This window comes from Lygodium microphyllum, chromosome 24 (genome assembly GCF_053477565.2).
Source record: "Lygodium microphyllum isolate KBCC chromosome 24, Lygodium_microphyllum_v1.1.10, whole genome shotgun sequence".
Taxonomy (NCBI): Eukaryota; Viridiplantae; Streptophyta; class Polypodiopsida; order Schizaeales; family Lygodiaceae; genus Lygodium; species Lygodium microphyllum.
This window is the reverse complement of record NC_141158.1, coordinates 52,357,040-52,384,842: the sequence shown is the minus strand read 5'-3', so window position 1 is coordinate 52,384,842 and position 27,803 is coordinate 52,357,040. Positions and strand designations below refer to the sequence as shown.

The window sequence follows — 27,803 nt, the reverse complement described above, 5'->3', positions numbered from 1 at the left end:
GCTAGAGATCCTAGCTTATAACACCAGCTTCTTCAAGCCTGCCTGCATACCACCCCCGCTCCTCCCACATCATCCATTTCAATCACGATGAGGACTCATTAGTACAGTCTTGATTATCAAGGTCGCCAAGAGGCTCAGATATATATATAATAGAGAGAGAGAGAGAGAGAGAGAGAGAGAGAGAGAGAGAGAGAATTTAAAAACTCTTTACTAAAAAAGGAGAGCAAAAAAGAAAGAAAATGAGATACTTGTTCTTCTACAAAGTTTTTCCTTTTTCACAAAAATGGAAGAGGAGAGTTGAATTTATGTTTAACTATGGAAAATAATACAAGGATGCCGCCCAACATGACCACTATAACCTGCTAGGGCTAGCCAATAATCTATTGTCAATGCATTGTGACAATCACTAGAGAGTCAGAAACAACGTTTATTACAGAATGCTGGCTGCTCAGGATAACAAATCTATGCTTTTAATTCAAAACAGAGTTTAGAACATGAAACCACTTTAACAAAACTTTGGAACCTTCCATTATCTATAGCACAGGCATATATTTTTGGCTCACTGTTTTACACGAAATAATCTGGGCTATCTTTGTAATAGTGAGAAAACTGAATCATTCTGCTTAATTGTATGCATGCCTCTCATCGTATGTGATTGATGACGCAGATTCACTTGTACTTGTCTGGAGTTCACTCTAATGTTTGTTTTTCGGGAGTCCTTGGATGGGCTGTTTATATAACCAGTGAAATGTCCATGCTCATACTTCCTCTCCAGAACGTTTTCATAAGTTGGACTTAAAACTAATTTTTCTTGCCCATATCTCTGATAATCTGTGTGGGCATCAAAGTCCCTTGAAGAAGTCCACATCCGTTCCTTTGTAACTGGGATATCATAAGGTTCCTCAGGGACACTTGGATCTTTTTCTTTTGCAGGAAAAGGCATGCTTGATGATGTATCACTTTTTGTTTTCGAATTATTACAATGAGTATCAAGTTTATCAGACCTCCTTGCTGCAGTGCAAGGATGCATGGCTTTTTCATGCTGTCCATTGAAGTCATGTTCAGTACGAGCTGGATCCATGGATCCATTATTGACCTGTGTGCATTCGTCATGAAGACCATCTCGTTTTGCAGTTGAACTGTGAATTTTGCACTCCTTACCCTTGGTCTTATCAACAGAATTCTGGCCCTGTTTGACGTTGATGTTTGCAGAAATGTTTTGCAAGGAAGCCTTTTTCTTATGACTAATGGATGATACAGGTGTGCCTTCTTTCCCCCGAAGTATGTCTGACCGCCTCACCACTGATGCTTTAGAGTGGTCAGCACCAGCCCTAGTGCTGTAGGAAACCCTATGAGGAACCTTTCTACTGGATCGTGCTAGGGCCCGTACCACTTTGACAAGTTCTGCACCAAGGGTCGTACATTTACTTTCCACCATTGCTGCACCCTCCAATGCTGTTTGTACACCAACATTGATATGCTCCACTTTTGCATCGAGTATACTGAAACGACGTATTGTGAGAACCCTTTACAAAAGAAGTGAGCAAACGTAGTGAAGCAGAAAGATTGTCAAACAAATTATAGCACTTTTTTTTTTCAAGAAAAGAGAATTCTATTAATAACACCTTGGAGAAAGCCCCCTAAGGTAAATACAAAGTACAAGAAACTCTGTGAAGAGTAACTAAGTACATCAAAGATACAATGGTTATGTAAACAGAGCTGGCTGCCTTGTCATATTTTGGGCAATTTACTTTGCTAAGCTTAAGGTATGGTGGTAAACGAACACCAAGTGGCTTAGCATCTTGGCTTAGCATCTACCATAGAAAAACGATGAAGTACTTTTCTTGTGAGTGCAATAAGAGCTGTTACTCTCTATCTCTTGTCACAAACATGCCCAAATGTGTTCAGCTGCACTCAAGTCCTTTATGGAAAAGGCTGAATTCAGCTGTCTTTTTAGTGCATTAGCCCGGCTTTTATGCTTACCAGCAATGAGCATATTCAATTGTCTTCTTAGTGCATTAACCTAGCTTTTATACTTACTAGCAATGAGCATATCATCCACATAAAGCACGAGGATTATAAGGCTTCCATCATCAGCCTTCTTTAAATATAAGCACTGATCTGCATTGTTTCTTTTAAACCCATGTGAGAGCATGAAGGCATCAAAATTTTTATACCAGTGTTTAGGAGCTTGTTTTAAACCATACAAGCTTCTCTTAAGCCTATACACCAAATGCTCATTTCCTCGCATAACAAAGCCCTCTAGTTACTTCATGTACAGCTCTTGTTCTAAATCACCATGTAGGAATGCAATTCTAACATCCATCTGACCAAGTTCAAGATCCATAGATGCTACAATAGCAAACAATACCCGAAGAGTGGTCATTTTGACAACAGGTGAAAAGACTTCCTGAAAGTCAATCCCCTCTTTCTATGTATAACCCTTAGCCTCAAGCCTGCTCTGTATTTGGGTTTGCCATCCACACACTTGATTTTATAGACCCATTTGTTAGGAATAGCTTTCCTATCTTTGCGCAATGGAACCAAATCCCAGGTATCATTCTAATACAAAGATTTCATTTCTTCCTGCATAGCTACCTCCCACTCTTTCTTTAACTCACACGATAATGCCTCTTTATATGTGAGAGACTCACCCTCATCTGTGACTAAAATGCAGTCCAAAGAGGGATCAAACCTTTGTATAGGTCTCTTGATACGTGTAGACCTTCTCACCCAATGATCTGTGTTATCAAGTAATGGATCCACATCCAAAAGAATGTCAATGATCTCATTATTTGGTTGCTGAACATTTTCAGGTTGCTGCAATACATTTTCACGCTGTTGATTTTGTTGCCCAAGCTGATTTTCAGTATCCCTTTGCTTCCCATTGTCATCTAGCTCAATGATGATACGCCGATTATCATAACCAGCATTAAATGGAGCTGAATTTTCAATGGCTGATGGCTATTCAAGTGGCTGATCATGCTGAAATTTCACTTTCTTTTTGTCCAAATCACTAGATGTGGCATTTTTCAGCAACTCTGACTCATTAAATACCACATCTCGGTTGCGTAGCACATTTTTCATGCTTGGAACCCAAACTCTATAGCCCATTTCACCTTCATCTCCATAACCCATGAAGATGCCTCTGTGGGATGTCATGTCAAGTTTGGTTTTGCTATCAATAGGTACATGTACATAACATTTGCAGCCAAAGACGCTTAAGTGGCCATATGATGCAAGTTTGCCAGACCAAACCTCTTCAGGGATGCCACTTTCAAGGGCACGATGTGGAGATCAGTTGCAAATATATACCACAATTTTAAGTGCCTCTCTCCAAAATGATTCCAGGAAATTAGTTGTGGACAACATGCACCGAATCTTCTCACATAAAGTGTGATTCATTCACTTAACCACACCATTAGATGATGGATTAAAAGGAGTTGTAAGCTCTCGTTTAATCCCATTGACATCACAAAACTTATTGGATTCTTTAGATGCATAATCTCCCCATTGTCTATTCTTATGCATTTTAATTTTAACCCCTTTTAAGTACTAACAAATGCATAAAACTTTTTAAAGGAGTCCAATGCCTTGCTTTTTTGCTTAAGGAAGTAAATCCATAGCTTTCTAGAATGGTCATCAATAAAATACACAAAATAACGGAAACCACTATGACCTTTTATTGGCATGGTACATACATATCTTCTTAGAGGCTCCATGAGAGTATGAACTCTTTACATGTTTTCCCAAAACACAGTCATCATAAAAATCAGGCTTTGAGTTTTTCACATCAACTCTTCCAAGTAAGAAAGTGTCTGTAAAACCTTTTGGCTCATGTGTCCGACGCTTGTGCCATAACTCCATGTGTGACTACACTTTTGCAACTGCAACAAACTTTCTAGGAAGCATCTTGCAGTGAAGATAATATAGAGTTCCCTTTTTACCGCCTCTAGTGACTAGCTTAGATCCTTTTTGTATCTTCCACATTCCACCACTAGAGGTAGTAAAGTAACTCTTGCTGTCTAGCTACCCAAGAGAAAGCAAGCTCTTCTTAATGCTAGGTACATACCTAACATCATGAAGAATCAATTCCTAACCATTTTTAAGAGCGAGGTGTATGGTGCCCATTTATTCAGTATCACATGCATGGTTATTCCCTAGGTAGACTTTCCCAAGGTTACCTGTTGCATAAGAAAAAAAACACTCCAAAGAGGGAGTTACATGGAATGAAGCACCATTGTCAAGAATCCACGATTGTGACAAACCATCATGTGTAGACAACAAGGCATCTATCACATCCCTTTTAGTGATATACATGTCTTCTATTGTCATAGCATATGGATATGAAGATGCAACCAACATCTTTATCTTCTTCTATCTTCTCAATAACAACATTAGATACCATATTTGCATTTTCTGTTTCTTTAGGGGTAGAGCTGTCATCCTTCGCATTCTTTTTGCCTTTTGCATTAGTCTGCTTCTTGCATTCTTGCTTCCTTTTATAGTATTTGCAAAAATCAGACCTTTTATGCCCTTTGTATCCACTTTGATAGCAAGTGACATCTTGCTATTTTTACTTGCTTTTGCTTCGATTTTTGTTCTTATTTGCAGCAGTTGATCTCTTTTCAGTTTGTTCTCTTCCATTGTTGGGCTAATCTATTGTTTTTCCTGCTTGCCTTGCGTCTAATCTTCTCATTGAAAATAGAGCCATGCACACCATTAAATGTCAAGTTGGAGTTGTTGCTCAATGATACAGCCAATGCTTCCCATGAATCTAGCAAAGTCACGAGCAAGAAAATAGCCCTCAGCTTAGATCAAAAGCCGGCAAGTCTGCATCCTATAATTGACTCAAAAATACCAGTGAAAACATTTAAATGCTTTGAGGTAGGCTTAGACTCATTAAGCTTTAAGTTGACTAGCTTTCGCATGAGATGGACCTGATTGATAGGAGTTGTATTCTCATACATAGCCTTGAGTTTCTCCCAAACTGCATTAGCAGTGGTAAGTCCCTTGATATCAACCAAGATATCATCTGTGACAAACATTAGATGTAAGTAATGACTTTCTTATTCATTTTAGCCCAATCCTCATCTGGCAAAGCAATAGGCTTACGTTTTGCCAAAGCATCATCACAATTCGTTAGAAAAAGCATACCTTGCATACGATCTTTCCAAAGATCAAAGCCATTGCCATCAAATTTACAAATCTCAAAAAGATTCTGTATCAAATGTAGATGCACTACCAGTCATCTTCAGTAATAAAAGACTGCAATAAAATGTTGAATACTTTCCAGCCAATGGCAACATTGCTGAATATAACAGCAACTACACACACTTGTACTTCTAGAAGGTGTCCAAGAAGCAAATATTTTGCTGCAATTTCAGTCCCAAGAGCTGATTATAGCATGTACATGAATCAAATCTGATACATATGGATAAAGGACAGCTCTCACTTGAATAATACATCATCGTAATGCCCAAATGCAATAACCCAAGTGCTGTATGTACCACTGTTTCACTGCATTAATGAGTATTCAGCAATACATGTACCAAGAGAAGCTACACTTTTATAACATTTGATACATCCCAAGTTCAAATTTCTCCCACTCAGTAGTGAATTTACTGTAATTTCACTGTCAAAGCACAAATCGGCTCAAAATGCATCACCAATGCGAAAAGGCCCAAAATTTTTTGCAATAAATCTGTCCCAATTGCATTAATTTATCATCCCAAGCATCAAATATGGGCAAATGTTGCAGAAATTTCACAAATTCTGCAAAACCCCCAAATTTCGGAGTCCAAATGTGCACAAATCACAGCAGAATTGACTCAAATGAGCCAAAGTTTTTGAAGCAAATGCACACAATGTCTGCAATTTCTGGGTCAGATGTCATTGTTTTGCATTACCAGCATCAAATCTGGGAAAAGCCCAAAACTTTCAGACATAAATTTGCACAATCTTTTATGGAGATCTCGACAAATTTCCATCTTTATCTTAAGGGATGTTGCCAATAAGATCCTCACTTTGATATGATTTGGCGATTGGTCCAAGATGGAACTTGTAGCCCGGAAAGCTTGGGTGGCCTTGATCCCCATAAGCCAGCTATTGAGCGAAAGATGGAAGGATAGCATTCCATCAAAGGTAGACTACTATTTAAGCAAGGCAACGTGCTATACAAATTGGTGAGGATATCTGCAAGAAAATTTTATACGAGTGTCATGATGTACCTAGAGTAGGAAACCCTTGCATACATTGTACTTTGGCCTTAGTTAGCTGATCCTTCTATTGGTCACACATGAAGGCTTTGGTTGAGATTATGTGCACGAGTGTCTAAAATATCAACTCAATAAAGCTGAATCACACAAACAAGTAGGGTTGTTATATCCTCTACAAATTCTTCATAAAGATATCTCCATTTTCCTTGAACAAATCGAGACCATGACACAATCTAGGTTATGGTAGACCAATTGACCAAAAGGTAGAGCCTGAGTGAAAGCGCACAAGCAAATGCAAGAGCAAAGAAAAAGCTATGGCAGATGGAGCTATGGCATATGGAGCAAGAGAGAGACACCATATGTGGAAACTTCAACAGTCACAATGTGTGACCACCCTTTTCTTATTCAAATGTCACTAAAATAATAATGAATAAAGTGATAGTGATGGACGCTCGTCACCTATAGTGTACAGGTGTGCGGGTACTGTTAGCATAATGAATATATGGATAGCTATGCACAAGCGTCTTTATCCCCAAGAACCTCTCACTTAAAGGCGAATGTATCCCTAGTGAGAAGAGAACAAGAAAAAAGTGACAATGTACAAATATACATAGAGTACAACATGATGAGAAATAGATATCATCTCATTCTACACCCATCATCTCCCTAAGGAAGGAAAAATGTTTCGTTAAGAGACTTTTAGTGAGAAAATCTATAGGATTCTCAATAGACGTGTCCTCTACCACCTTCCTGATGAAATGATAGCGCATCTTAATATGCTTTATCTTTGCATGGAAGTCTGGATTCTTGGCCAACTAAATGGCACTCATAGAATCCGAATGCAGTGTAAGGACCACATCAGTGATACCACGGTCTGCGAGACCAGACAGTCTAACTAGAGAGCCTCCTTGTAAGCCTCAGTGGCAGCATACTCTGCCTCTATAGTAAATAGGGCCGTGCATTTTTGCACCCTGGACATCCAAGAAATAACACCTCCAACAAAGGTGAAGACATACCCAGAGATAGACTTTCTATTGTCTATATATTCTACATGATTAGAGTCGGTGTACCCCACGACTCCTGTACCCTGGCTACCATAGAATATATACATATCTACAGTGCCATTAAGATACCTCATGATACCCTTCATGACATCCCAATGTCGCTTGCCAAGTATAGCCATATAGCGTGCCACAACTGTCTACTGCGGATGCATAAGGGATCTTGGCCATCTCGACTTTCTACTCGTCAGACTGCAGATAATCGATTTGACTAACCTTCACATGAGAAGGTAAAGAACATCCAATAAGCTTAACATCTTGGATATAAATACGCTCAAGGACCTTTTGGATGTACTCCTTCTGCAATAAGTAAAGGAGCCCCTTAGAGTGATTGCGCATGATGTGCACTTGAAGAATGTGCCAAGGCGCCATCCCATATTCTTCATCTCAAAGCTCTTCTTAAGCTGACCTTTTAAGGTATCCAGCTCATCATGAGCACTCCCAACAATTAGCATATCATCTACATAGAGTACCAAAATCATAAGGCTGCCATCACGAGCCTTCTTTGTGTATAAATACGGATCTATATCACTACAGGTATATCCCTATGAATGTATGAAAGTATCGAACTTATGGTACCATTCCCTAGGTGCCTGCTTAAGGTCATAAAGGCTCTTTCTCAACTTACACAGTAGGAGTTTCCTGCCTTTTTTCTGAAAGCCCTTAGGCTGTTGTATATAAATCTCATCATGCAAGTCTTCATGTAAGAAAGTTGTCTTGATATCCATTTGATAGAGGTCTAGATTGAGCTGTGCAACCAAACCACCAAGTATAGAGTAGTCATCTTGACGATAGGAGGAAATATTCATTAAATTCAATACCATATACTTGCTTAAAACCCTTAGCAACCAATCTAGTCTTATAGGTTGGCTTGCGGCATCTAGGGATACTCTTTAACTTGTACATCCACTTGCATGGCAAAGCACGTTTTCTATTAGGCAAAGGAATCAAATCCCACGTATGATTTTTCTGTAGTGAGGCTACTCTGACTGCATGGCCCTCTCCCAAGAGCAACTATCACCTCTGCACATGGCTCATCATAGGTAAGAGGCTCACCAATATTTGTCACCATAGCATAATCCAAAGAGGGCGCAAACCGATTAGGTTGACATCTACCTCTAGTAGACCGCCGCAAAACAGACATCCTATCTAACATCATGGCCCTGGGCCATTGGAGCATCAATTGTTGCAAGCTGTTTAGCTGGCTGTACAATAATAGGAGACTCCTCTTGAAATATTACCCTATATACCTCAACGACTTGCTTAGGATGCTTATACATTTTCTCCTCATGGAAAACAACATCATGGCTACGGATGACCTTCAAAGCCTGTAGATCCCATATATAATAGCCCATCTCACCTACATCTCCATGACTAAGAAAGATGCATTTCACGAACTTAGGATCCAGCTTATTGCATGTCCCTGAGAACATGACAGAAAGCCTCACAACCAAAGATATGCAAATGAGCATATAATGGAGGTTTTTCAGACCATACTTCTTTGTAACCTAATAGTCAAGAGTAGTATATAGAGATCGATTAATCAAATATATTATAGCAGTAACAACCTCAACTCAAAAGTGTTGTGGTAAGCCTGCTTGGCTAAGTATACTATGAACTCGCTTTTGAATCGTTCTATTCATGCACCCACCATATCATTCTAGGGTGGAGTGTACGGGGTCAACTGATACTTAATACCCCTCTCATCACAAAACTACTCAAAAGCTTTAGATACATACTCATCCGCATTGTCAAATCATAGGCATTTCAGCCTATACCTACACTGGTTCTCAACAAAAGCAAGCAAACGCTAAAATGTAGCCAAGACTTACAATTTTTTCTTTATGGGGTATACCCAAACCTTATGCGAGTATTCATAAATGAAAGGAATGAAATACTTTGCACCATCTAAAGAACTTATAAGGCATAAGTCCACAAACATCAAAATAAACAAGAACCAAAGGCTCATCCATATAAGTAGTGTCAGAATTCTTATGGGAATTACGAGTTTGTCAGCCATAAAGACAATGATTACAAGAATCAAAACACTTATAGTCAAGGGGCGGAAGATACTGCAAACGGGTAGGGCGTAAAGAGTGGCAGACTTAGTACCTCGTGCCAGGACAAGATTCCCACGAGTAAGCTTCCATGAGGAATTACCAAAAGAGATAGCATAACCTATATCATCTAACTATCTAGCTAAAAGTAAGCTTTTAGTCAAATCCAAAACATGGCGTACCTCATTCAAAGTAAACATGCTACCTAAAGGAAATTGCGCCTAGACATCTCCAAGACTAACAATATCCAATGCCAGGTCATTACCCAATCTGACAAATCTTGTCATGCTACAGTAGGAGTGGAACCACTCTCGATGAGAGGTGATATGAAATGAAGCTCTTGAATCAAGCAGCCAATACTGAGCATAGATAGACAAGGCATAAGCCAACTGCAAAGCATCAAAAGAGAAGAAACTGCAAGTATGTAGTCCTCATCAAAATCAGTTTGCATGACATTAATCTCTTCAATCTTGACACTAGACTTGCTAGGAACAATGTTGCGATCATTATTATTTTCTTGCAGTTTATTTTTTCTCTTTTCTTTGCGCTTGTTATCACGCATTTTATGGCACTATGGCCGAATATGACCCTACTGCTTAGAATAGTGACAAGTCAATGTGGACTTACAGACACATGACTCATTGCGAGACTGTCCACGTGACTGAGAACGAGACTTTTGAGAGTCTCTTCCACGGTGGTTATTACAGCTCCTATCATTATTACCTCTAATTGTCAAAGCATGAGAGGTGCGAGAAGCATCTACATTCTTTCTGTTTACCTCTTCACTCAAGAACACACTCTCTACATCTTGCAATTTCAACCCATTAGTAGGCATATTTACACACATAGCAGTATGGAATGTATCCCATGACTCAGGCAATGTAACTAGCAAGAACAAGGAAGGAAGATTGCCCTTAAATTCAATTCCTTGCAAAGACAAGTGGCTGAAAATAGAATTAAATTTATTAAGTGAACAGACATGAAAGTCCCCTCCTTCATACAAAGGTCCATGAGTTGCTTCAGCTAATACATTTGAGAGATAGGGCTTTGCTTATCATAGACATTGCAAATCTTGTTCCATAACTGCCATGCAGTTTGTCCATCAGAGACAACATTATAATAGACCTTCTTGAAAAGTAACAAAATGATTGTAGATTTATATAACTCCTCTAGTTCAGCCCAATCCTTTGCATCAAAGCATTTGGGCTTTATGCCCTTAGGTCTCAATGGCTTGACCTACAATTTCTGCACTAGAACCTGTCAAATTATGCCTTCCAACAGTTGTAGTTTATGCCATCCAACTTCTCAATGTTAAAGATAGCAGTGTCATTCGATCCACCAATCATTGTGCAAGAGATCCAAGACAAATAGGATGCTATAAATGATAGCAAAACAACCCCAAAATCACAGTCAAATCAAGGGCTAAGCAAGAGAAACTGCCAAAATAGTGAGTTGTCCACAAACTATAATCAAGTAACTATCAAATCCAAGTGATTGCCCTTAGATAGAATGCATAAAACTGAAATAACAAGTTAGTGTAATAAACTACATTAGTATGCCCACAACCAACTATGAGTAACCAAGAAAGAAAGACTAGGAACAACCAGCACTAAAAGCAATTACAACTACAGTGTGTTAGTAGCCATACATGCTGTAGACATAGACATCATGCATATAGAAGATCTCAAGGTAATGAGAAGAGAACTGCTAAATGCATAACCCATTGAGCAAAGCTCAATATACAACCCAAAAGCATATAAATATAAAATAGTGAGCTCTCCACAAACTATAATCAAGTAATTGTCAAATCCAAGTGAGTGACCTCAAATAGGATGGATCAAATTGAAATGATAGGATACTGTAGTAAACTGCAATAGTATGCCAACAACCAATTGTGAGCAACCATAAAATAAAGACCAGGAACAACTGGCATTGAAAGCTATCACAATCGCAGTGTATCAATAACCATACATGTGGTAGGCATAGACATCATGCACATAAGAGATCTCAAGATAATGAGAAAGAACTGCCAAATGCATAACCCATTGAGCAAAGCTCAATATATAACCCTAAAGTATATAAGTATCATTGATAACATACTGATAGACATAAGTACTAGGTTCAAAGTAAGTGGTCAAATCAGCCCACTGTAGGATAACTATATCCAATATATATCAAGAAAGCATGTACATGAAGTAAGTGTCCCACAGTCTCGGTGAAAGTAAGCTCAAGCTCAACTACATAAATCCATAGCTCTATGTAACATCCAAAGTAGTGCAGGTAACTCCCATTGAAACAAAATCGAATGCCAAATGAGCAATGCAAGCACAAAATATCAAGTGCATGATATTTAAGTATCCAAGATACATGAAGCATAAGCTGAGAGCATAAAACCCAATAGATTCTTCAAGCCTGTAACTGCTTAAAGCATCAATGAGCATTAGACATAAGCTTTTCACTGATAAATGCTTGTTGCCCTGTTATTACAACACTGAAATGATAGTGAAATCTGAGCTATTTCAAGATCAAATCAGTCCCCAAAAGCATAACCATACTATCCAAGCATCAAAATAGCATCCTCAAAGTATCAAACATGCATCATGGAATTTATTGTTTGTTGTTCAAACTCGAACAATTCTATTCTGTGTGAAATAGAGAACAGAAAAATGCATAGAATCAACTTTGCGAGTGCCCAGATTTGTAGCTCTCATCGCGCTCTTCGTTTCTAGCATAGAGCACCTAAATCTCATACCATATGCAAAAGTTATGGCTAAAGTTGTCCACAACTTCTACAGTATGGTCTATATACACTCAAAATGGATAAAATGGCTACTCCTCAATTCAATAAGCACTCAACAAGGCTTAGCTAAGCCTTGGAAAGCTCCTCAAAAAGCATGGAGCAAGCTGGAACAAACTAGAAGAAGGAAAGACTCAATGCATACCTCAAGAGAAAGAAACAATGGCTGCCATGAAACCATGAGTTGAAGCTTTGAATCTGGCCTGAAGCAAAGGATGAAGAAGCTTCTCCAATGGTTGACTCTGATATGAGTTGAAAGGTAGAGCCCTAGTGAAAGCACACAAGCAGAAGCAAGAGCTATGGTGAATGGAGCAAGAGAGCAAGAGAGCAAGAGAGGGAGACATCGTATTATATAAGGATCTTAGCAAATTAGAGAAAATAATCAATGATCAAGTGAGCAATCCATAATTCTTTTTCCAAATAGTAAAGTACTTTGTATCTTTTCCTTCAATTTCTTGATGAGAAATGCTTTGCTTATAATGGAACTACTTGATGAAGTGACACGATCCTTTTTTCTTCGAAAATGTGGCTAATTATATTTCTAAAAAAAACTGATTACAACAGAGTACTCATGCTTAACAGATCAAGTTGGAGCTGATGAAAGTCACATATACATCATATATATGAGCCTCTCAAGGCGGTCTGGGGGGAATAGGAGCAAGAAGCCGGGGGGGGGGGGGGGGGGGGGTATATCGCCATCTAGGGCTGCCTGCCTGCATCACGAAGAACAGGTTTTGGCCACTCCAAGTGCGCATGAAATGACATCGGAGCTCCTGACGAGCCTTGGACTCACCCTGCACCTGATCCCATCGGCCTTGAAGGGAGTGGATGATGGAGGTCCAGAGCTCTGCTAAGATCGCTTGTACTAAAAGTCTCTCTCCGCCGAAAGACACCTAACACCGTGAAGTGACACCATCCTTCTTATCTTCAACTCATTAGATTGGGAGTAAACTGAGTGCTCTTGGACTCTCTTATATACCTTAGAAACCTCCTCAATATTGTAAGTTTTATGGTCAATTGAGTGAGAATGACAACATTAAAAACATGATCAAGAAGTGATATGCTTCTTGGTGAAGATGCGAAGGCAAGAAGTAAGCTTAAAATGTTTTATCCACGGTACCTCATGAATCTTAAATGTGCTCGAAAGGACTTAGTGTGCGTCGGTTGTGGCTTATTGCCTTGAGCATAATACTCTGATAGCCGATGTAGAATGATCTGTGTGGCCCAGAAAGGGGAGGTGGTACAAGAAGTACTAGGTGGGAGACGCATATGCTCGAGGGGTTGGGGAGAAAAGGTCGAAGTCGACAATCTTCGGTGGGATGATTATTCGTGCCACAGTAGTAGCACCCAGAAGAAGGGAAAACTATTGGTGGAGATGCCATGGTACCGGGGTGGCAAACTAGGGAAGGGAGGGTGGGAGAGAGAAAAATGATATCTCCCAATGCGTAACGGAAATGATAGAGAAATCAAATGTTGATGCTGAACCCGCCACCCATCTTGGTCTTCTCTAATGAGGAGAATCTTTGTGGCTCTCTAAGCACCTTTGATTCTGATACCATGTCAAAATGACTAAGTGACTAGAGAGACAATAGGGTTTGCAAGGGAAAACACAAAGTGTGTACGGCAAACACTGAGAGAGAAAAGAAACACAAAAGATAATGAAAGATGAATTATGTTGTTGAAGTGAATATGATACAAGGGTGTCGTAGCACAAAGAAAGCCATGGAGTGCAGGAAGATTGCCGAGGAAGCCTTTGAGTCCGCAAATGCAGGATGAGGAGGTGTCGCCTGGAGCAGGGAGACTGACGTCGAAGGGTGAGAAGCCTCTGAATCTGCAAACGTAGAGATGAAGAGTGGTACTTGTGAGTAGGGAGACAACTGATGAAGCCTTCGTTTGCAAACGCAAGCTTGATGAGGTGACGTCACCTGCTGGAGTAACGTTAGAAGGGTGGGAAGTAGCCAGGAACCAAACGCAAGATGCAACTGCCTCTAATGAAGGTGGCGCCTATTGGAGAGAGACACTAGATGGTGAGGAACCTCCCTGGCAACCAAACGTAAGAAGGTGGAGCCACCAGAAGGGTGGAGGATGATGCCAGATAGGGTAGATGCTGACCCCAAGAGAGTGTGGACTCCAAGCGCAAGGTGCAGGAGCACAGAAGGTGCCGTCGCAAATAATGGAGGATGGACGCCAGCTGAAGAGGAGCACACTAGCACCATAAACACAACCAACTGGAGATGAAGCTTGCCACCATGAGAGTGTGGAGATGGTGGTAGGAGAGGAGAGAGAGAGAAATGATGGAAGAGAGAGAGTGGGTGTGACGGACTAAAGGATCAGCCGTAAGGAATGAATGAGAGAGTGGCCTGTAAATAGGCATAGTCAGTCTAGGGTGGCGCCCCTTTTTGGGGCTGCAAACTGTTAGAAATTCAGATCTAGGACATGGCTATGACAGAAGCTATGAAGATTGAAATGGAAAGTAGAAACTCATGAAGACATTGACACTGACAAGTCAAATTATCACACAAGTGAATTAGGTTCCAAGATTGAGACTTGAACTCATAAACACAATCTTGTGTATTGATAGTCACTAGGACACTTTACTGTAAAGAAAAGAGTACTATCATTGCATTAGAAAAAGAGTGCAAGTACAATGCTTTACTGTGCATATGGAATTCTGGTCTTGAGCCCTCACTGCTCCTTACAAAGGGACTGAAGTAGGTGTGATTGCAAAATATCTCAACACCCCTCCTCGATCACAACTAGAATTACAAAGTGTGTAGAGGCTTTAGTAAGAGCAACACCTGCAAAGTGTGGGCACACCATAAATATGGCAAAACACTAGAGGCTGTCGTAGAAAAGGCTAGCTGTGGGTACCACAAACATGATGGTCATCCAGAGGCTGTAGCAGGGGCCTCATAAAGTGTACAGAGGCTGTAGTATAAGACTAATTGAGGAGTTTACAAGTTTATGTCTGAAGCATTAGGGCTAGGAAATACAAAGCTAAAAAAGTCTATTTGAATAGAAGGACTGATGAGGTTTGTCCTTCTCTCGGTGGTCTTCTTATTCTTCTTCTTCCTTTGCTCCATTTTCTTCTTTTTCTTTGACTGCAACTAGATAGGCCTTTTAGGATCTCTTTCTGGCATGGCAGAACTTCTTAGTGTGTTTGGTCCTTTTGCAGAAGTCACAGAAGAGCTGATCCCTCTTGCCTTTGTACATGTTGCCAACATATAACACATGTTCATCTCTAGAGGTGCATAGTTCTTCCCTAGTTTTTAGCTTCTTTTCCTCCTCTAATAGTGATGCCTGAATATAAACAAGTTTGGGGTTTGGCATATTGATTAGGGTTGTTGATATATTATTATATTCAGGAGGCAAACTTTTAAGCAGAACACCGATGCAAACATCTTCCTCCATTTTAATGTTGATTCTTGCAAGTTAAGTTAGGAGTCCTTCCATGTAATTTAGATGTGTGGCAAGTGATGTGCTGTACTTCATTTCAAGCTTGAAAAACTCAATCAAGAGACCATACTTTGATGATTTAGACTGTGCACCAAACAAGGTGTCAAGTCTCTTCTATGTATCTTGTGAAGTGTCACAATTATCCACATGGTGGATATAGCTGTCATCTAGCTCCAGTTTAATAATGGCCTGAGGCCTTATCATCGTTCTTTTGCCAAGCGACTGCAAGGTCCGCATCACGAGGCTTCTTTTCTTTTCCAGTAGTAATGGCCTAGAGGCCTTTCTTCATCAGGATGAGTTTGATACGGGTCTGCCAGGTATGAAACCCGACTCCTTTGAAGCGAGCAGTTGTAGAGTCTTTGCCCATATTAGATGGCCAGAGCAGCAGCAAATAACTCCAGAATTCTCAGATTTTATCAGTGGAAGAGCAGATTACAGTGTGTCAAGAGACACACGTAATGACCATGTGAAAACACACTATGCAAAGACTATCCGGGTTTATGTCGAACTCAAATCTTCTTAGTTTGGGGTCATTGATCTTCCGTCAATGAATCCAGGCTCTTTTCCTCCTTGATTTGATGCTGGGACAGTAGATCGGAGTAGCAGTGGGTTGTTCTAGGTGGTAGGAGAGAGAAAATGATGAGATTTTTCAGCTTGGTGAAGTTTGGCTATGGCTTCATGGATTAGGGTTTTGACCCAGCCCTAGTTTTTTGCTGATTGTGGGAGCTATACTTCATCATTTTGAAAACTTTTTATATGAGGATGAAGCTTACTTCATGGGCTATCATTGTCCTATGATGGTGACTGAAATTGCACTGCGCAGGGATGGATCAAAGCATTCGATCAGCATGGGTGCAGATTTTGACAACATGACGAATCTTCAGCAATGCTGAAGCATATGATCGCCAATGTTGTAGCGTGATGTGCCATAGAGATGCGCCTGATGTTGAGGAAGATTTCCCTAGAAGACATCATGATGAATGGTGGCCTGTAGTGCCTAGGTACTGCCTGGCTATGGAGGCCACAGGACAGATCCTGAGAAATGCTGATTAGTGGACAGGGCAATGTCAAGTTCTGAGGTGATACAGAGGAGTTCCAGGAGTTTCTAAGGGCTTGAAGAGTTCCTAAGTGGATGTTTCAAGAAAGGAGAAGCCTAGAGAATATTCAATCTTCTAAGCCCTTAGACCTCTTCAACCAGAAGAGATCCTAAGCGGATGTTTCAAGAAAGGAGAAGCCTAGAGAAGATTGAATATTCTGTTGGAGCTAGAAGATCGTCCTGCACCCAAATAATAAACATGTGACACACTCATGAAATGTACTCCGCTAACAAATCTAAGCGCATCCTCATGAGAATCCAACAATACAGAGATCTCTCCTAGGACAATGATACTGCAATCCTCTGCTGCTGATACCCACAACTTTACCACATTAAGGCACACTCTAGCTTGATTATTGGTTCTCCGTATAGCTAGCTCCTAGAAGGTAGAGCTTTGATCCAGTTTGAACTTACCACATCATGTTAGTCAACCTATGAAAAGATGCACCTAAAGTATGAAAAAGTCAATCGAGCTTCCTACCAAAGCATGGGTTGTCTAATAGGTTTTGTGCATGGTTGAATACCTGCTCTTTGAAGCCTTTGACATAAAACCTACTCTTGCTGTCCATCCACAAGAGTGGGAAACTAAAGGCTCTCCAAGTATGTCTAGCCCAATTGTGTCTTTTACTCTATCAACCTCTTAAAAGGCTTTCCAAGTCTGTCTAGTCCAATGGAGTTTTTACTATCAACCTCTTCAGGTTTCCTCAACCAATTAGAACCTCTATACGTCCTGCAACTCTAAAGAGACAAGGAATGGCTACTCTGGCTGGGCCCTAGGATTAAGAGCATAGATCTCTGACGACTCTTCAAAGTCACTGATCTTGCCTTCATGCTATCTCTTTCTCCTCCCTGCCTCCCATCTCCTTTGTTTCCTCCCTGATTCCTTTTGCCAAATCCTCTCCCTTTGCCATCATCCTGACGTTGTTACTACTTTGTCTGCTAATTACTCTTCCCCTATGTCTATAAGGGAAGAGGCTGCTAGATACCCATGCTCTCTGCAGCCGAAACACTAGTTTAGAAAGTTCACCATGAGGAGCATATGGCCAGTGAGTGAGTGGAAATTGTGTCACTAAGAAGCTCTCTTTAATGGGAGAATCTCACACATAGGAGCATATGGCCAGTGAGTGAGTGGAGGCTGCTCTGGAGTCCCCTGGGGTCAATGAAGTCCAGATATGTGTAGCATAAAACATGCAATGTTTGTCTTTTGTTGCTTTGGGGATGAAGCATGAGGGGTTGTGCCCATACAGGGGAAAAGGTCGGACAGCAGCTCCCATTTCCTAGCTGCCTAATGTGCTTCCACCCCATTAAGCTGCTTCCCCCCCCACACTTGCACAAGTCTAGCACAACCCCCTGCTAGGTCAACAGTTGTCCTGTGAAACCCTGCCTCTCTCAAAGTTCATCTTCTCTCCCTGCCTAGGTTTTCCTCAATCTACACCTTGACTAGGGCCGCCTGTTTCTAGCCCTCCTTGCCTTATTTCTATTTTCCAGTCCCCAATTCATCTCTTCTCCCCTTGTTTTTGCTTTCCTTTTCAGGCAATGGTGTCACAAGATGCATGGATGAATTTAGAGGCCTTAACTAAAACTCCTTTGACAAACTTACTCTCATCTCTGCCAAGCAGTGAAGCTTTCATTTGTCCTCTGCCAGCTGTCCTTAGGAGGTAAATCTACATAAAGAGAAACCTTCAAAAAAGTTAATTTGCTTGAAGAGGAGTGTATATCATTGACAGGAAGTCTGGTGCTAATGAGGAGCCTAATATGCCTTTGCCTGCCACTATGTCAAGGAAAAGTCTGTGATAAATGAAAGTAATGCCCCTCCCAAAACTGGGACCACCACTGTCCAAGCAATAAACATTGGATCTTTAATCCCTTACCAAGTAAGTCATGCCTCCTTACAATCACATATGCAATGAGAAGCAGTTTCTTACAGTGCTGAACAATAGAGTAGCTGTCAGCATGGCAAGCAGAATGCCATGAGCTCATGACTAACCTACCATGCAAGGATGCAAGGAATACCAGTAAACCTGAAAATTCTAAGAGTTCTGGGTTTATTTCTGTATTTATGTCAAAGTCTATTCCAGCAAACTTTTTGAACACCCATGGTCAATGACACAGCTTTCCATGATGCTTGAGAATGGGCATATTTCCATCGGTGCAGAAAGCAAACACCTTGCATTTCAAACTGTGGATTTAATGAAGAAGTGGCCCTTGTAGGATTGGACGCACCACATCCATTCACCACAATCTCTATGAAGACATCTTACAGGGCATCCTTCAGAGAGTCAAAGACTTCAAAATTTAATGCAGTGTATCCCAGAAAAGAACTCCAAAGATCATCATGAAAAATTCCATGCCAAGTGCCATGCTAGTGTACGCTATTGTATAAATACGAAGTGCCATACACTAAGCTAGACATCCACCTTCAGCCTTAGAGAATTAACACAAGTTTAAATTCTACACTTGTTTTGGGCCTCTGATTGTTTCCCAAGCTTGCATGAATTGCCCCAAATCTGGCAAGCTACCTTTGAACAGTTGTAAAGGGAAACTATTGCAGGTTTGTCTCAAGAAGGTCACTCAAGAAGGCCAGGTGAGACATATACATGCAGGGTTTTCAAACTTCATCAAAGCATTTAAGAAACATTATTAAGCAATCATATCGTGTTGCAAAATTCACTTCGTTGTCTATCAAATCTTTTAGATTCTTGTCATAATCAATAATAAGTATGCAAGCTCCATACCGTAAATTTGCATATGCTGCTGATGCCACATGCTCAATCCTACTCTCTAGTGTGATCATCTGAGTCTCTGGACGCTTTTCCTCATCATGTATATTTGCAGTGTGCACAATACTTTCTCTATCCTGCGGTTTTCTTCCTACATCTGAAGGCATGCTTTGCTTCTCTTTATACAAGCACAAGGACTTATCTACATGCTGCACATCACCTGCCTTCATATCAGCACTTGAATCCTTGTTCCAAAGCAAACTCTCAAGCTTGCCCAGCCTGATCTCGACTTCAGTAAGTACTTTTGTAGCTGCTTCATATTTTGGTCCCCATGCTGCAGCTGAGTTTTCAACATTTTTAACTTTTAACTGGATCTCATCAACCCGTTGGACTGTTGCAATTTGCATGCTCTCCACTTCCATCACATGGTTGTTTAATGCGGTAATACTCTGACTGCACTTTTCCTCTTCTGGAACTTCGTTATTTTCATGCCAGATATATGGGTTGTGATTGATGAACATTTCGAGTTTGCTACTCACACCTTCTACTTTCTGGTTCAAATGAGCCAAATCCCTCATCATCATGTCTTGTTGAATTTGAATCAAGTCAGTTCTGTTGTATTGACCACACTGTGCTGATAATCCCTTTGACGACTCATATGTTGTCTGGTTTACTGGTCTTACCTGTATGTTCTTGATATGGCTCTCAACATCTTGTGTAAGATCCTTTCCCAAACTAGCAATGCGGCAGACTTTACCTCTCACTTCCGTAAGCTCATCACCAACAGACCTGGCTTTTAATGCTCCATCATCCAGGGCCCTTTTCCAGCTTTCCAGGACGTCTTCAGAACTCTCCTGTGCTCCCTGGAAAAGCTTTCTGATTGTTTCATTCAGCTTTCCATGTAGCAGCATGAACCCTGGTGCTGTCAAACTGTTCTCTACCTTCAAAAGTGCTTCTGCCACCGCTGCAGCTGTTTCCTGAAACTGTACAGTTTTAATTCTTATATTAATCAGCTCCTCTACAGCTTGTGCTGCTTTGGGCATGCCTGAATTGTTTTCTCGTTTCTCAACTTCACTGCTCATTCTCATCTGTTCCACATTTGCTACGACTCCCTCTGCCTTAGCTAAAACTGCAGCTACGTCAGCACTCCCTTTCTCCTGAAGTTGTGCGGTTTCCCTTTGGAAGGAGTTCAATAGATCCTTCTGCTGCTCAGCACAAATCTTCATAATTTCCATTTCTGTTTCCATTTGCTTATGAAGCTCAAAGTTCTTCATTTTCATGTCAAGAGACTCTTTCATTGCCTGCTCGGTCAACTCTGCACCTCTTTTTCTTGCGTTTTCAATTTCATCAAGCATCTCTCTGGCCTTTGTAGCTAATTCCATGACCTCCAGCATAACTTCTTCCACAATCTCCCTCTCTTTCACAATATCAGATGAACAAATGTGCAGTTCCTTCTCAACATGGTCATCCTGATTGTGTGTGCTCTCTTTAAGCAATGTCAAGGTTGCCCTATTAGGAATCACATTCTCACTTTTATCAGAAAGAGCGTTTTCAGATAGCACAGTTAACACTTTGTCTGGGTGAACATATAAGTGTTCCTGTGTTTCAACATTTGTTGAAAGTTTTATTTCTGAATTAGGCATAGCTAGCTCTTCTGTGACTGTCTTTCCTGCATTATGGGGTGGAAAGAGAACACGGACACTTCCATTTTCATTCTGGACTAGTGTGTGGGATTGTGCTGATTTATTATCCAGGCCAATCAAGTTGCATCCTTGTTCTGAATCTCTGAATTCTATATCCAACACAGGCCTTGTGCCACACTCTTCTATGAGCTTTTCAAGTTTTTCTAATCGACTTGAATGAACTCTTTTGACATCCATAAGATTAGTCTGTACCTCTTCAAGACCACCTAGATATAATTTAGACAAGCATTCAACCCTTTCCATCATCAAAACCCGTTCCTTTTCTCTTTCAGATCTCCATCTCACCTTTTCATCTTCGAATTCATCTTTAACCTTTTTCAAAGCATCCAATTCAGTAAGCCTACAAGCAATATCCTTTGTGCTTTTCTCAATTAAAGTTTGCAGTGTTTTCCATTCAGAACTGAGCCTTCTTTCCAATGCATTTGCTTCTTGCCTGACCAAATCATCATCCTTTTTCAACAAATTCATTGCCTGCTGTATGTGGTCAAATTCAGAGAGCATATTCCTCCTAAACTCATCGAATTGTGCTACAGCTTGAAGGACCTTTTTCTGATTGCCTAGGATGATATTCTGATTTTCTTCTCGGTCCAAATTATTCTTCATCTCTTCTGCAAGTCGCATTACTAAATCAAGCAGACCTTGGATTTCATCCTTTCCCTTGAAGAGCATTTCAACCTCTGCTGTAAGGTATGAAATGTCTTCCTTCAGCTCTGTTATCACCTTTTCTTGTTTTTCTGAAAAGGCAGCAACAACCTCAGAAATATACTTCTGGATCATTTCCTCCCTTCTAAATATTAGCTCTTTCTCATTATTTTTTGCAGTTTGCTGCTTGACTTGCAGTGCTTCAAGCATTCCGAGTAGTTCACGTTTCAGTTCCATCATGTCTTTTGACCTTAAAGCATCATATTGATCCAACTCCTCTTCAAAGCTGTTGCTCAAGTCTTGCAAATGTCTGGCTGTGAGATATTCAGTTCCATTCTCTAGTACTTTTTGGCTTTTCAATATCCAGAAGTCCAGATGTTTTTTCAAGGAATCAACCTGCGAAGTATGCTCTTTAAGTTTTCTATTTGCCCAAGCACACTTTCTGTCCAGCTTCTTCATTGTACTCTCGAGCCATCTATCCAACTCAGCTTCAATCATATTCTTGAACCCTAAAATGTCATCTTTCAGCTCCTTTTTGAACACCCTCATATCATCTGATGCCTCCTCCACTTGCTTTGCCAACCACTGACTCCCTCCACCAAGCTGGTTGTTTGAAGTATGGATAGAGTCATTTGTCATAAGATTAGTCTCTAGTCTATGCAGAGTTAGCTCCTCTGTAAACCTTTCAACTGCAGTGGAAGGTGTTTGGTATGCATCTGCATTCTTCCAAGAACTTTGCAGGCACTCGCCTTGGCTTGTGGAATATTCATCATCATTTCGTATTGAGACTTGCCTGTGGGCCTCCATACACAATGGTTTCTCTTCTTCAGTTTTCTGTGAGCAGGGCTGTTGCAGATGCACTTTATTCTTCTTATTCTTTCTTCTCAAATCATGAGCGAAATCAAATTCCTGAGTGTTTCCAGATATAACTGTTAAAACCTGGGTAGGATTATTTTTACCATATCCTGAAAGGATATTGTTGAACTCTTGATTTGCCTTTAGAGGGACTTCAACCGAACTACTTTTATTTGCAGATGAAGGCATCCAGCTGCGTACAAGGTTTGCTTGAAGGGAATTTGCAAGTACACATGCTCCATAATCATATGATTGTCCAGCAGAATCTGAGCAACCATCCATCCTTTGTTCTGAACTACAACAAAACAGAAAGTATTACACTTTTTGAATTAGTATTCACACTACAGAAGAAATGAAATGTGTTATAGGAATTTCAGAGCTATGGAAACAAGTTACATTGAGTAACAGGGAGACTAATCACCATCATGTGTGTCAATATGAAGCTGCCCTGTAAAGTTGGTATCATAATACACTTGATTACTGTCAGGTGGGTCAAAATCAAACACAGGATTAGAAAAAGTAGTTTGTCCTGGAGTTGGACTCTTGGGATGAGTAAAAATGGAACAAGATTGATCATTGTGGCTTTCTGAAGTGTGACAATACGATTTCCCTGGCTGTCCTTCATGAGAGAATTTGGTATGCTGGTTTAAGCTTCTGAGCTTTTTAATATAATGGGAGAGAGGCAATGTCCCAGAGGGTAGACTGTAGGGAAAATGCGGTGAAAACTCAGACAGAACTTCTGAGCTTTTCTTAGGCTCTTTACTCAAGACTCCTGGTGAGCTTCTGGTGTTATATTTGCTTTTTCCACATGCCCTTTCGCCTTCTGCATGCTTATGAGGTATCATTCTCTTCCTTGGTTTTACATGCTTATTTTCATGTACATCTTTAACATGGTCAATTGTTTTGTCCATCAAGTCAATATAGCCTCTCTCCATGACAAATGCATTAGTATGCTCATCCACATAACTGATCTGCTCATGTTCTTTACAATTTATTGCTGTTTCACAGGTACTACCGACTGAGATACCTTCCTTAGGCCAAGTAAGCTCGTGGCCATTCCCCCCATGCCTTTTCAATGTCCTGGGGTCAGCTGTTTTCTTAAACCACTCGTCAATTTCTGATCCTGAAGATACTGTCTCATTGTTTTCTGAATTCATATCTTCTCTGCCTGATTGACTACCTCCTGTGGATGCATCTGCATTATAAGGATGATCCAAGCTTTCCCTCTCAGAGCTATGTGATAGGGAGCTGTGGGCAAAGGTGTCATTGTCTAGAAGCTGATATTTGTTGGAGGTATCTGCGCTGATACATCCATCCATTAGACAAGCACTAGTGCCAGGTTTAATAGGCTGTGAAAGAGGTTTCTGATTCACCCATTTGCCTAGCTCTTTAGAAAACTTGGTCTCTTGCCTCCTGCTACTGCCACTAATTTGATTGCCGGAGCATTCTGAAGGGCTTTGTCCTTCAGTTAAACTTTCTTCTTGAGAACCACAGTTGTCATCATAGTGCAATGCAGAGGAATCATTTTGACTCTCATTGCTGTCTCCCACACCTCGGGTATCTAATTCTGTGTACAACTTCTCTTTCGCCTTCAGAGTGTTAGTTATAATAGCTATGTGTGCTTTACTGTCACTCTCCAAGTAGCCGTTTGCTTTTGATTCTTTCTGGTTGTGTATTGCGCTTTTCTCAGACCAAACTGTGCCATTAATTGTGCTTTCAATTGATCCATCATCCTCATTCAGTTTGTATAAAGCACCTGGCCTAGCATTCTGATTAAGAAATTCATTTGCTGCTGAACTGAAGGAAGAGTCATCTTTAGCTTCATCTATATGCCAACTGACCACCTTCTCAAATGAATCGTCAGGGAGGGCTGCTAAGCATGATTGATTCAACTTTTGCAAGTGTGCATCAAGACTCGAATGTGACTGCTGGGAAGCAGTGAGATCCATAATACGAGGCTTACTGAGAGCCATGCTTTGACTTCCTTGGTACCAAACATCATCACAAACAGGTGGGAACTCTTGGATTGAGTTAACCCCATTAGGGCTTTGCATCCTACTTTCAGAATTCTGCTGTCTCTTGACTTCCCTTAAAACTCTCTGTTCTGTAGTCTCAACCCATTTGTGAATTTCATTGACGTGAAAGTGTTTTAAAGGGGATGCGGTGGATGATCTACTGCAGGGTGTCTGGGAATCAATCTGGGATACGTCAGGCCCATCAGAAGAATGTTGAGAAATTCCTTCCAGCTCCGCTAGCCTTTTCTTTGCACCTGCAAGGTAAAACTCCAACTCCAATATCTGTTTGTCTGAGTCCTTGATTGGGTAGAGGGGGTGAGATGGTAGGGTCACCGAGACAATGTATTCAAAATTCTTGAGGTGCTGCAATTCTTCGGCTATCAAATGAGATCTTCGTGCAAAGGAGGCCTTCTGCAAAGACAGGCGTGCATTGCGGATGTAAAATCGGATGGGAAGAACAGGCTGCTCCATTCCAAGGGGAACAGTTTGTCAGACCATGGCGGTTTTGGCAATGATATACTCAGCAATAGAAGAACTAAGGGATTCCGGACTTCTTGCATGTCAGTATCATGATTACATATGCAACTAGCAGCATGGTAGCCAAGCCATAGTGTTCCCTCTGCTGTTGATTAGCTCAATCATGCCAAGAAAACTGGCTTGTGAGGCTTTTTCGATGAAAGGCTCATCATTTTGACCCATATCCGTATCATGATTAAAAACGCAGCAGTCAGCAAGTAGCCAAGCCATGCACCTGCTGCAAATCTCCTGACTGCTTAGACCAGCAATCCCAAAACCAGGAAGCACAGAAGCTTCTCTTGCATGTCTGCATCATGACAAGGTGACAGCACGTCAACTGCTTACAATCAACAATCACAGAGAAGTGTGAAGCCTTCCTGCAAGTGTGCGTCATGGTAGACTTGACAGCACATCAGCCAAGTCATCCACACATCGTCCCTCTACCAATTAGCTCAATCATTGCCTGAAATTGCACGGAGGGGGCATTCCCCAGGACTGATACTTGTGTGAATCAAGATGCATTGTGTCAGGAAACAGACCAGGCAGCGAGCCCCCATCGTCCCTCTGCCAATTAGGTCAATCATTGCCTGAAATTGCACTGAGGGGGCATCCCCAGGACTGATACTCGTGTGAATCAAGATGCATTGTGTCAGGAAACAGAGTAGACAGCGAGTCCCGAGTAGGATGCGCGATGGCGAATCGAGTGATGATGCATCAGCAGGGAAACAGAGAGCAGCTGATGATAGGAGACAGAGGGAGGAGGAGGACAAAACTAGTTGGGAGACAATGGCAGCAAAAGGGGGGAACCCTCAACGGCCAGTATGCCGAAAGGGGATACCGTTGTGGCCACTGTTCAACGGTTTCTTGAAAGGCTATATAGTAAAAAGTAGAGCACTTACGCCCCTCTTCACTATCCATTTTCTCGTATTTTCCCCCTTCTTTTCCCCGCAGTTCTTCCCGTCTTTCCGTCCTTCCTTTCGCATCCATGGCTACCGCCGTCATGAAAACCCTCCGCATCAAGACAGGATCGTGCAAGCGCCTGCTCAAGGAGCTTCACGCGTACGAGAAGGAGGTTGAGCGCGAGACCAGTAAGACCACACGCATGAAGGATGAGGGAGCCGATCCCTATGATCTTAAGCAGCAGGTAATGCTAGGGCCTCCTCTCTCCTGATTCCGAATTGAAAAACGTGAGACAGTGCATGATCTGAGGTATTGTTCCTCTGAGGCATATTAGGGTTGGACAATGTTTGCTATTTTGATCAGAGAATACCGTGAGAAGTTTTAGTTAATTTCCTTGTTGGGAAGCTTTATGTTAGTCAACATCATGAGTTCCTGCAAGAGAGTCACCCCATACCCCAGTCTATTGCAGTGGGGGCCAGTAGTTCCCTTGACAGTGTTTGCTACCTTGATCAGAGAACACCATGACAAGCTTTTATCCTTTCCCTTTTTGTGAAACTTAATGTTAGTCAACATCATGAGCTTCTGCAAGGAAGCCACGCCATCCGTTACCCTGTTGCCGTAGGGGTTAGTAGCTCCCTTGCAGAAGCTTATGGTTCAAGGGATAGGGATCCAGAATGTTTAAACTTCTGGTGAGTTCTTTTGAAATCACAAGCTCAGCGTCTACCCTCTGTGTTGTGGATTTTATGAGTCCTACTTTGGCATGAAAAGGTATCAAGATTATATCTAGAACATTGATTCACTTGTCCGATCTTGCATTCTGGGTGCTGAGTTCATTGTTATGTTTATACCTGTTAGCACTGAGCGATGAGCAATGCGTGGTTAGAGCACCTGCATTCATGTGGGCACAATCGATTCAATTTATGCAGAGAGCTTGCAGTCATTCTGATACAATTGATGGTGCAGGTCTTGCACTCATGTGATGACTTTTGCATGTGCAGGAAAGTGTGCTGGCCGAGTCCAAGATGATGATCCCTGACTGTACAAAGCGATTAGAAGCCGCTCTCGGTGATCTCCAAGCAGCTCTTGTAAGTGTCATAGAATGGAGATTCCCATCGGACCTTCACTTATTTGCAAATTCTGGTATGCCAATGTGCGTTTTTCTGAGCAATGCATGTGCTCATCCCTGCTCTTTGGCAGAATTGACGTGACCTTAGAATAGTATTACATGCAGTCCTAGTAATGTATGTCGATTAACTTCCTGCTGATTTTATGTAGCATAACCATGTTAACTGCAACAAGGCCTTGAGCTGTTTCTCTATTCTATTTGTGAACCCTTGGTAACTAACCATAACATCCCCTTCTGTAAGTACAGGAGGAAGCTGAGCAGGAGTCCACCCAAGGAGCTGAGGAACTAGAGGAAGCAAAGAAATTAGTGGCAGAAGTGGCAACCTTGATTGAGTCTCGTGCCGCTTAAGCAAGGGGACGTGTATGGATTGTTGTTCTGCTGTTTGATAAGGGCTTATAGCGTTTACTCCTAACTTCTTATGCACAAAGTCCTCGAGTCAGGTCTTTTGTGTAATCTTTGTTGGAAATCAGAGCCTTAATTGTTGCTGTGCACGATCATCACCATGGATATGGTGTTCAAGAACATGGTGCCCACAAGGATTGTTGCAGGCTTGAACATTGTAGACAAGTGAAATGGCTGTCCGTGCAAAACAAGATTCTCTGTTTTGGCTAAGAATATTAGTGTATGTATATCTTTCACAA

General features: G+C 41.2%; 2 protein-coding genes across 2 annotated transcripts; one reads left to right on the top strand and one right to left on the bottom strand.

The window, feature by feature from the left end:
* Positions 1-26,069, bottom strand: LOC148015092 (uncharacterized). The gene is made up of 3 exons (XM_087664933.1): positions 23,027-26,069; positions 19,421-22,895; positions 1-1,502 (listed from the first exon to the last, which is right to left on the bottom strand). Exons 1-3 carry the CDS (start codon positions 25,089-25,091, stop codon positions 587-589), a joined length of 6,456 nt encoding a protein of 2,151 aa, XP_087521059.1. The 5' UTR covers positions 25,092-26,069; the 3' UTR covers positions 1-586.
* On the top strand, positions 26,038-27,803 carry KIS (tubulin folding cofactor A (KIESEL)). Its single transcript, XM_087664934.1, has 3 exons — positions 26,038-26,280; positions 27,035-27,121; positions 27,409-27,803. The coding sequence occupies exons 1-3, from the start codon at positions 26,122-26,124 to the stop codon at positions 27,508-27,510; spliced, it is 348 nt and encodes a 115-aa protein (XP_087521060.1). The 5' UTR covers positions 26,038-26,121; the 3' UTR covers positions 27,511-27,803.